The sequence below is a fragment of the Parasteatoda tepidariorum genome, chromosome 10, assembly GCF_043381705.1.
Source record: "Parasteatoda tepidariorum isolate YZ-2023 chromosome 10, CAS_Ptep_4.0, whole genome shotgun sequence".
NCBI lineage: Eukaryota > Metazoa > Arthropoda > Arachnida > Araneae > Theridiidae > Parasteatoda > Parasteatoda tepidariorum.
Window position 1 is genome coordinate 23,310,603 of NC_092213.1, and position 11,006 is coordinate 23,321,608.

Consider the following 11,006-nt stretch of genomic DNA (forward strand, 5'->3'; position numbering starts at 1 on the left):
TTAAATATCGGAACGATTTTATCTAGTTGATGAAAAACATAAATTTTTTTTGAAGAAATCATGTCGTAGGATATTTAATAAAAATAAATAAGATAAACTTATAACTTTTGTTTAAATTCTATTATTTAAAGAAGATTCAGTATTTAATTTGTATGTTTTAAATAAAATTTAATAAATTATTTGAACATTTTTTATTGTGTTTTTGCTAAATTATACCGTTGTGGAATGATGTTTGTAGTTTTTAAGGGCGTAGAAAAACTAATTAAATTTTGTTTTGTAAATAATATTTATAGGTGGTTGTCCTCCTCAACATCCATTTGAAGAGGTAAAAAAATATAATGATCCATCTGAAATACGGGATAAGTTAAGGGATATAGCTTGTGATAATTACGATTATGGTGAGATATGTTACCACTAATTATTTCGTCTTAAATTATTAATGTTTACTTATTTTTTTTGCATTGATTTTGTATTGTTTTTTTTTTCAAAGGACTGTTTCAGTGTTATTAATAGATGTACATATTTTATAAGTACAGTGTGCAAAAAAGAAAACGGACTATCCTGAATAACTTTTGATCTAATGATCGGATCTTCACGTTCTAGGACTCAATCTTAATGGTTTGAGGGAGCGACGTCAAATATGCTAAGTAATTAGTGCAGCCGATATTTTTAAGTTACGAAATCAGACACAAAAACGTATTTTATCTGAAAAAATATACCTTTTTTTCAAATAATTAATAAATTTTAAAAAAATCAGATATTTAAAACTCAATTTCGCAGGTACTGTTCGTCCGATTTTGCCCAAATTTTGTATTTCGCCATGTAAAATTACGTTCTTTTAACTGATGCAAAAAAATTTTATACCTTACAATTCAAATTTTTTGACCATTATTGAATAAAATAATAAACAACAAATATTTATCAAAAACTGTTTTTGCGAGGAAATTACCTTTGGAATCGAATTTTATAACTGAGTGCAAAATAATAATTTTTCAATAGCTTAAAAAGTTTTCGAGATATAAAGCGAAATACGCAAAAAATAAAATTAACATCAAGCGGTACAAACTTTGGAGCTCTTTCCTGATCAAAATATTGTTACCATATTACCCAGATTGCGACCACCCCCTATATTTTGGGAGTCAAAAATCCAAATTCGTCGAAAAAAAGGTATTATGTTTATTCCGAGAAAGCACGTTTTTGTGTCTGATTTCGTAACTTAGAATATCGTTTGCACTTATTAATTCGCATATTTGAAGTAACCTCTCAAACCATTAAGATTGAGTCCTAGAACGTGAAAATACGATACTTAGATCAAATGTTGTTCAGGGTGGTACATTTTTCCCCCCGCATTATACATGATTTTTCGCTTAAATTTTTCCTATAATTTTAAATGGTCATTTAATTTAATGTAAATATAAGTATGGTAATAAATATTTTCTTACTGATATACATGAATATATATTTTTGTATTATATTTTTATCGAATATTTCAAATTAGTCTGTTTAAAACATAAATATGAAGAAAAAAACTTTCAATTGCAGTTAAAATTCAAAAAGTCTCTTAAAATACTTAAGTCTCTTAAAATTTAGATGTGTATAAATGATTAAAGCAGTTAACTTTTAAATTAAAACGGCTAAATAATTTCGAACTAATTATTTAATTTAAATAGAATTATGATTTTAGTGCCATATTGTTTTTTTCGCAAATTATGTAAGCTGATATCTTATTATTTCGCTTAACTTAATAAATAAAAATAATCGCTGCTGTGTTTCAAAAACTTTATAAACTAATGAAGCTAAGCAATAGGGCTAAACCACATTTTTTTTTCTTGAAAGGGTGAGATTTTTAAATCAAACTGTTCATTATTGCTGTTTTTTGAGAGAGACTGAAAAATTTCCAGAATTTTCACTAGAGGTACTGGGTGCAAAAAAAAAAAAAAAAAAAGAAACGATCCACCCTAAATAACTTTTAATTTACTGATCGGATCTGCACGTTCCAGAACTCAATCTCAATGGTTCAAAAGAGTAACTTCAAATATGCTAATTAATTAGAGAAGACGAAATTTTAAGCTGCGAAATCAGACACAAAAACGTGCTTTCTTTGAATAAGCATACCTTTTTTCGACGGATTTGGATTTCTGACTCCCAAAATATGGGGGGTAGCCGAAATCAGTGAAATATGATCCCAATAATTCCTTCAGAAGAGAGGTCAAAGGTTTGGACCCCTTAATTTATTATTTGAAGAGTTTTACAGGATGTTCCGTAAATACCTCTGTCAATATACATTTTTAAAATCCTTCTTTCAAATGAAGGAAAACAAAAAGCATAAAATTTTCAAGTTTCGAATTACAAACAAATAAGTTCTTTACAGAACACATTGCACATATTTACTTTATTTATTTATTTGTGATTCGCAGAGTTGTATCAGCCATAGATTCAAATTATTACACGGAAAAAAAATCTGATAAAATTACTTTATTATGTGGTAATAACACTTCTGGTAAAAAAAAGAAGAAGAAAAAATGATTAAGTGAATAAAACCAAAATATAGGGCAATTAAACCATTACCTAAGTAATTTTTTCCGTTCATATGGCAATGACTACCGGGAAATCTGGTCTTCAAACTTGTAGTTCTTATTACCACACATTTAGTAAAAGATACAAAAAATAAATTAGCCGAATAAATGGTTTTTAATGCTATGCTCTAAGGCATCATGATGAAATAACTAAATTTTGCTACATCTACCAAATTTTATCCCACATTTTGAAACCATGTGTTATCATTAATTTTGCAAAAATCATTACCAAAGCGTTTCGCTAAAAATTGCCGAGTTTTTCGGTGTTCCTCTTATAGAGAGAGAAACGCGGTAAATTTTACTACATTCTACCACTTCTAAACATACTTTTTTTACTGTATATATCGCTCATTTGGTGAAACAATGACGTTACTGATAGTTTCTATAATATATCAGTTACGCCATTGTTTCACCAAATAAGCGATAAATCCGTCTTGACTGTAGTTATTAATTATTGTTGTAGTCAAAATTTATGTTTCCATGCGAGCCAGAAAACTAAACTTGAGAACAAGAGGGATAATTATTTTTTGTAAACTAAATAAATATGGGTATTCGTATTTCTTACGTAAATGTGTAATGTTTTTTTTATGTAAAATTAAAATGCGTTTAAAAGTTATTAGTGTATGTTTGTAATGCTTAATTTATTTTTTAGTGTGGAAGGGAAAGTTAGATGGCGAAATCAAGAAAGAAAATGGCTTTCTAAACATATCTTTTGTTGTCGAAGAAGTAATTAAAGAAGGTGGGTATTAAAGTAATGAAAAACTTTATATCATTAACGTATCGTATTTTTATAGAAGAATTTTAAATTTGTATACTGTTTTCTTCCATGGTACCTATTTTTTGTTTACTTTACTTATAGGGATTGAAAAAGCTGAGTTGATTGAAGGAGACATTCGATCTTTCTTATCTAGGGATGTGTGTGATTCTGCTAAACTTTTCCCTCAACAGACGTATTTAATAATGGGAATGGATGGGCAGAAATATAAAAATGAACATGGACAAATCTGGTTCGAAAGATTTATTTTTATTTCTCAGCATAACCATATTTTAAATATATAATCATATTTTTATTGTAATAACACAAAATAACGTAGTCAAAAAGAAAACTTAGAACAAGCATACAAAAGGAATAAAAAATCACATATGAACATGGAAAGGCCAATGCTTTCCGGAACCGCTAGAGGACGCTTGTGGTGTCAACGTATCGCGTTTTGATAGGCGTGTTTGAGACCTGCTTGACTCTCCTGTAAAAGCAATGCTTAAAATTGTGTTCACATACGTAGAAATAGAGCATAAGTAAAATGATCTTTACTGATTTTTGTTTAGTATTCTTCTATTTTAGATAATTTGTCAACCTCTCAAGCTTCTTCAAATAACGTTTGTAAACCCATATTCCTAAGAGGTTCTTTTTTTAAATCCTTTTTGCTGAAAACTGAGCAACTGAGATTCTATAAACTTTTCTTGTAACATAACTGCATTAAACATAGCATACAACAGTTTTGACAGTACACTTCTATTTTGAACACGTTATTTTTAATCATCCGAAATCTAAATCTAATAATGCTCATTAATTAATTAATTATGTCTATTATTTATTTTTAATTTGTTTAATTATAGTCATTCTTACATCACCAACTGTTTAATTATGCTCATTCTTGATTCTCTACTTGCTAAATTATGCAATATTTTTTTAATAATATATTGCTTTTCATAATATATTGCTTTTTTATAATATATTGTTTATTATAATTTATTTTTATAATTTTTTTTAAATATTTTTTTATAACATTAACTATTTATAAAATTAAAAAAAAGCAAATTTTTAATTTTGAACCATCCTTTTCGTAAAACTTTATATTTTTAATAAATTTCCAGACAATAGGTAACTTAACGGCAAACGTATCTTCATTTTTGAACTTAGTAGAAATATTAATATGCCAAGCTTGTTTCCTTGAAGCTTGAAAAAGGCAAGCAAAAAAATTTACAAAAGATGTCATATTTTAGCCTCAACTGTAAACCTTGATTTTGCCTTGTTTTTCATTCTAGCTTTAAGTAGTGCAACATTTTGCTTGAATTGAAAACTTATTAAATACAAGATAAATTCATCTTTAATCACCAATCAGAGATAAATTCACCTTTAAGGTGTAACAGAAAGTATGCAAAAGCCTGCGAAAATAAGCCTTGTTTCAATGATAATCATAAAATCTAAAATAAATCTTGAGAAGGTTAATTTATTTTCGGTTTGAGAACACTTTCTACTCTTAATATGTGAATGATTATTTCTCCACGATTTCAGTTTTTTCTAGCCTTGTTTAGTAAAGGCTGATTCAACATCGATATAAACGGGTTGTTTAAGTAAGCCTAATGCGAACCTAATGGTGCGTAAACTAGCATAGTTAAATTTAACATTATCTCAAGCTTGCATGGCTTATTTAGTTATCTATATTATATAAAACGCTAATACGTATGTATGTATGTATGTATATATGTATCAATAAAACCGATGATATTTCTTTTCTCGCGCTGGCAACAGTTTTCATTTTTAATTGATTGGATTCGGCGCGCAAGAGCACGTAGTGAGCAACCAGATAACAATAACCAGAGTGAGCATTATCAGGTTGTTCAATTCAGATTCATGCACTAAAAACATGACAATATTTAATTTAAACTCAATTAGGAATTAATTAATTAATTGAAGTGAGAATGCTTTAAAAGGCCGCTGTTGAATTGATATTTTTCTACTGGGAGCTACCTAAACGTCTAAAAAACGTTTAAGTGTTTGTATTGAATGCATTGAATTTTTTTATATTTCGCGTTTATTTATGCATTGAATTTTCACGCTTTAAAATGCAGAATATTAGTGAAGCAATATTTGATAATTTATTTTGCTAATATGTTTCTTATTTAGCTAATGTTTTGATTTTTTCACCATGTACAATCTAAATAGCTAATATACTTTTTTAAAAGCCAATAAGAACATTGGTAGAATTCTTCTACATACTTGATTCAATCACGAGGTACTGATAAAATACTATGTCTTTGATGATAATATATTATGTCTTTGTGCTAGAACATTGTGTTCACTGGCGAGCGATAGCAGCGAGCCATGGTTCACGGCGTGAACCACATAGGATTGCGTAGCAATTCTCGGGGGTTGGCGAGCGTTAGCGAGCAGGGGGCGGAGCCTCCTAGTCATTTATAAACCTTGTTGAGCTTTACGATAAAAGCTGTTGTTGACATTGAAATCAATCTTACACTGCTATTTGGGTTTTATTTACATTGGGTCTATTGTAAATCTTATTTCAGAAAGTTAAATTTTACACTGTGATTTAAAATTAGCCTAGATTTTTTTAGTTCCCTGTAAAGTATATTAAGAAATATTATTTTCTTCTTGTGCAGGCATAGGTACTTATTGGACAAGAAAAGTGCCATTCATTTGTGGACATTAATTAAAGAAGCCAAAGATAAGCCTTTGCAGCGCGCGTTGAACCATGTTGTGAGGAAATTAAAATCCGAAGGATGTGCTCAGTGAATTTTTTACAGTTTTGTGCTACTTTTAATCCATTTTTGTAAACATGTTCTTTTAAGAAATAAATGTTATCTAAAACTTTTATCTGCTCAGTCTTTGACATTCTGTAGTACAGTTGAATTCAATACAGTACAGGAAACAATATAGGAGATTAAAATTTTTACCACTTAAATATTTACTAAACTGCTGAGCACAAGATTGAATTAGAATCACACGTTGTTTCTGACTGTCAAAAGGAAATCACATATGTGAAATAATTTTCCATCAGAAAAGAAATTTCTTGTTGTTGCAAGTTCTCCTTTGCCAGTGTAATTAACGTATAAACGACAAAGGTGAATTTGCTATGTTTATATGTTAACATGCTAAAAGTCAATATATTCCTTTTTCTAAAATTTATTTTCACAATTCGCTTGCTAACGATGGTTTGACTTATTGCATTGTGGTGTAACTACCACTACGATTATTAAACCACAATTAACTAGTATCTAAAACATGCTAACTCGATTCTATATTGAGGTACCATTGGATAGATGAAGGATGGCATTGGTGACCCGGACGTGATATGAACACGCCTAATTCGATGGATGGTACACAATGATAAGTTTACTTGTTGTTAGTGACTGCTTTATCTTCCTCCTCACATTGTTGCATCTCATTTACACACAACCGGAATTCTGCACACACTCGACTGCTAATAACAACGCAGGAGAGGGCACACGCACAACCGTGAACTTAATACAGCTCTCACGACAAACGCTCAAAAGCGTGGTGAGCTTAATGCAGCTCTCACCACTACCTCTTAAAATCCTGTGAACTTAATACAACTCTCACCACAAGCATTAAAATCCGGTGAACTTATTACAGCTTTCCCTGTCTTTCGCAAAAACTGCATTAAATCAACTAGTGGTATGCGTTCATTGAATTCAATCCCAGAGGAAATTCTGGTGGGGAAGTATTGTAGCGTAACTCCCACTATGATTATTAAAAATCAATTCACTAAGACTTGATCGCTCGACTCGATTCTATTTTGTGGTACCCTTTGACAGATGAAGATTGGCATTATCGATTACAACTCTCTCTACAGTACCAAACAAACTTGAGAAAAAAAAAATCGAAATTTACAATTACATAATTCACGTTATGGTACACATCAAAAATCATTAATTGCCCTTTACAGCACTCTAAAACTAATTAAATACAAAAAAAAACTGAAATAATATAAGAAAATAGATTCAATATAAAGATTAAAATGCTGAGATCAAATAAATAAATGAATAAGGAAAACAGATAAAGTGAACGCTAACAATATGTTATATTTAAAATTTATTATCTCAAAATTATAAAATTTTAAATAAAGCCAATTCTAAGAGAGCAAAAAGTGTTATACTATCAGTGAATGAACGCATACATGTAAATTTAAAATTTCAGCATTTAAATTCAAAAATTTTTGTGTCAGACACTTTCAGTTTGTTCAATTTGAATAGCACGCATTTTCAGGTAAGATCAGGTTTTCAGGTAAAAGGGTTCTATCCCATGATCCAATTACCCCTAATGATATTTTGCGTCAGCACTGCGGTCAGTGCGAGCCGGTTGCTGAATTCATATTGAGAATCCATGACTGGGATTTGAACCCGGTGCACCTCATTAGAAGGCGAACGCTCTATCCCCTTATCCACCACGACTGAAATTGAACAAATTGTTGAATTGTCAGGGGGAATAAAACTCTATTTTTTAAATGTTATTTAGGAAAACAGGATCTTAGATATTCTTTCCTTTTAAGCCATCACCATACGACGCCTTTTTAAATAGAACTGGTATCAAATGGCGCCAATGTAAGATAACAAAAGAGTTACATTTTATTTTTTTAAACGTTGTCAAAATAAACAGAAAATAGCAACAACATTAGTATGCTTATTTTCACTACCTGTCTATATATTTATAGATAAAGAGTGAATATCTCATCGCAGTTGTGATATTATAATCTACATGTGAAGTGGTAAATGCAAAGTACTAAATTTGTCTTCATCAAGGAGTAAAAGTAGGAAAATGATTTTATTTTTTTATTCTTATGATGCATACAGTGCGCAAAATAAAAGTGAACATTCTGAATAACTTTTTCTCTAATTATCGAATTTTCCCGTTCTAGGACTCAATCTTAATGGTTCGGGGGGCCAAACCTGAAATATTATAGTTAATTTGGGCAAGCGATATATAAGGTTACGAAATTAGACACAAAACGTACTACCTCTGAATAAAAATACCTTTTTTTCGATGGATAACGATTCTTGACTAGATAGAGGCACTCTGGAAAATGTGTTTCAAATATTAGGGGGACCGGAAAGTAATGTCGTTTTGGTGCATTTGATAATTGTTGTCAAGATTTTATTTTTAATCAATAAGATATTCACCCTCCTTAGAAACAACCACTCAATGCCGGATCGAAAATGAATCGAAATGGATCGAAAAAAATGTATTGAGTTGAAATGAACTAACGAATATTTAATGCTCCGAAACGGCATTACTTTCCGGTCCCTCTAATAATTTAGATAGTAGAGCGGTTCTAAGTTTGGTCCCCTTGTTGTGAAATTTATTTTTTGATCATTTCTCCATATCTCAGGAAATAAAGAAGTGAAACTACTATTGATTATTTTCAGAATGTATATGTAACTTCAAGTGAATATTATATTCATTTTCGCTGTTATTTATTATATGAAATCTATATTTGTGAGGCATGGATTACCAGAAATATTGGTTAATGATGGAGTCCTCAGTTTGATTAATTTACTAATAAAGATTTTTTTAATGGATGTATCATTTCGTCACATTTCAGTCAACATAATGGTGAAGTAACAAACTTTAAAAAGAAATTTAATTAGACATGCTAGAGAAAGCAAAGATGTAGATCTTGTTCTTTTAGACTACAAAATATCTCCCTCTCCGTCTAAATTATAATGGGTAGATAATTAAAATCAACTCTCTCATGTTTGTCTGAATAATTAAAACCAAAATTAACAATTAAGGAAACTATTAAAATTCTAAAGGGTAACACAAAACAAATATTTTGAGAGGAATTCTAATTTAAAATCTTAAAAAGTAAATTCGCATGTTTATTACCGAAAAGTACCTTAATAACCCTGGATTAAGGGTAAAATAGTTAAAGATGGTCCTCAATCTAGAATATACACACTGCGGTCTGAAATTGGCAGATTTTATAGAAGCAATAGAATTTTTATTAGAGAAGATAAATCAAATAAAAAATTTGGAGTTTATTTGAACTTTTAAAAAATTTTGGACAGCAAAATGCTCTTCAGATTAAGACACTGTATTACTTGCCCAACCCGACTGTATTACTTGCCAAAAAATGCCCACCGCGGAATAAATTTTGATCTAATTATTGGATTTTCTGTTGCTAAGACACAAACTTAATGGCTCAAAGGACTGACCTCAAATATCACTCATATCTAAGTATATATAACCATGAAAAAATCTATAGAATGAAAAAGTAAAACAAACAAGAAAAAAAAACATTGCTTCAAAGCTTTAGTTGGAATTGCATAAAATAATTGAGTAACATTTACGAAAATCAACCATCAGATGCCGTTTGTTTTGTTATCATGCAAAATTTGACACGCTTGTAGAAATGAAAAACTTTCGCTACCGACTCAACAAGCAACCAATTGGGTACTTACACTTCAAGAAGAAGAAGAAGATCTCGGATACCTCCACACGTGAACTATGACGTCAGCACCAGCTGATAGTTAAAAGCAAAATGGCCGTTTAAAGTTGAGCTAAGTTTCACCACATAAGTTAGAATGTTAATTAACGCGAAATTAATTAAAAAACAGTGCAGTGTCACACCTCAAATTTATTGAAATATAATTCTTTCTCATCTACGTCCTTTACTTTGCTTAGATTTATTATTTTTTTTATGTATTTTATTCTAACCGTAACATATTTTTGTTTTGTGTACCTGGCAATTCGATGCATAATTAGTTTTTTTATGTTCTACATGACTTTATGTCTGTCTGTGTTAAATAAGAAATGTATGGAGAAAGAATTGAAATCTTTGTGAAAGAATATATATTATGTCACTTAAGAGAATTGATACTTGCGGGCTTGGCATGCTCGAAATAGAGTGGGAAGAACAGTTGCTAACGTAAAAAAATACCACGCATCAACAACTAATCTGGATCAAAATACCCACACAACGTCACTCTCAGGTATCCCATTAATGTGGAGCAGAATTGATTTTATTTTAAGAAAAATAAATTTTCTTGCATCTCTAAATATTTAACTGTGCCTCCTCATTCAATTTCTATGGAATGGATTTTTCATTAATTACTCCGCTATACAGCTGACGCATTATTAAAGCCGTAGCAACACCAGCTTGGAAGAAAAGTTTTAAAAAAAATTTCCCTTTTTTTCCATCTTCAAGTTTTTCCCGTATTTGAACTGTGTTGATTAATGTAAAATATATCAACCGTGCAACTCGAATAGTGTTTAAGGATATTCTTTATAACAGAGCCTTATGTATAATGATTAGGGAAAAAAAATAACCACTTCTTTTTATATTACTCGAAAAGGTTACTTTAGTTTAAAGTAATATACGCTTGGTGGCTCAGTGGTAGCGGTCCGTACACTCATGCCTCGGGCCGGGCAAGGTTGACTCAGCCATTCATCCCTTCAGTGAGTCGATAAATGAGTACCAAGCATACTTGGCAGCTAAACACCGGGGGTTCCGCGTTTGGCTGACTACTAACCGGAACATTTGCTCCTGCACCCCAGGTCAGAAAAACTGAGATGGGTACAGTCAACACCTCCTAGATAAGAGCAGGCGTCAGCACGGATTACCATAAATATCCTTTAGTAGTCCAAACGTAATGACTTATTTCGTATTTTCA

The 11,006-nt window shown here is 30.6% G+C and overlaps 1 protein-coding gene across 1 annotated transcript in view; it reads left to right on the forward strand.

Moving 5' to 3' along the window:
• LOC107446216 (A.superbus venom factor 1) overlaps nt 1-6,187 on the forward strand; it is an 88,660-nt gene extending 82,473 nt beyond the window's left edge. The window contains exons 37-40 of the mRNA XM_071186913.1: nt 294-398; nt 3,229-3,315; nt 3,436-3,583; nt 5,976-6,187. Of these exons, the coding sequence (XP_071043014.1) occupies nt 294-398; nt 3,229-3,315; nt 3,436-3,583; nt 5,976-6,108 (473 nt within the window). The 3' untranslated portion in view covers nt 6,109-6,187. The remainder of the gene's footprint in view (nt 1-293; nt 399-3,228; nt 3,316-3,435; nt 3,584-5,975) is intronic.
• The last annotated feature ends 4,819 nt before the right edge of the window (nt 6,188-11,006 follow it).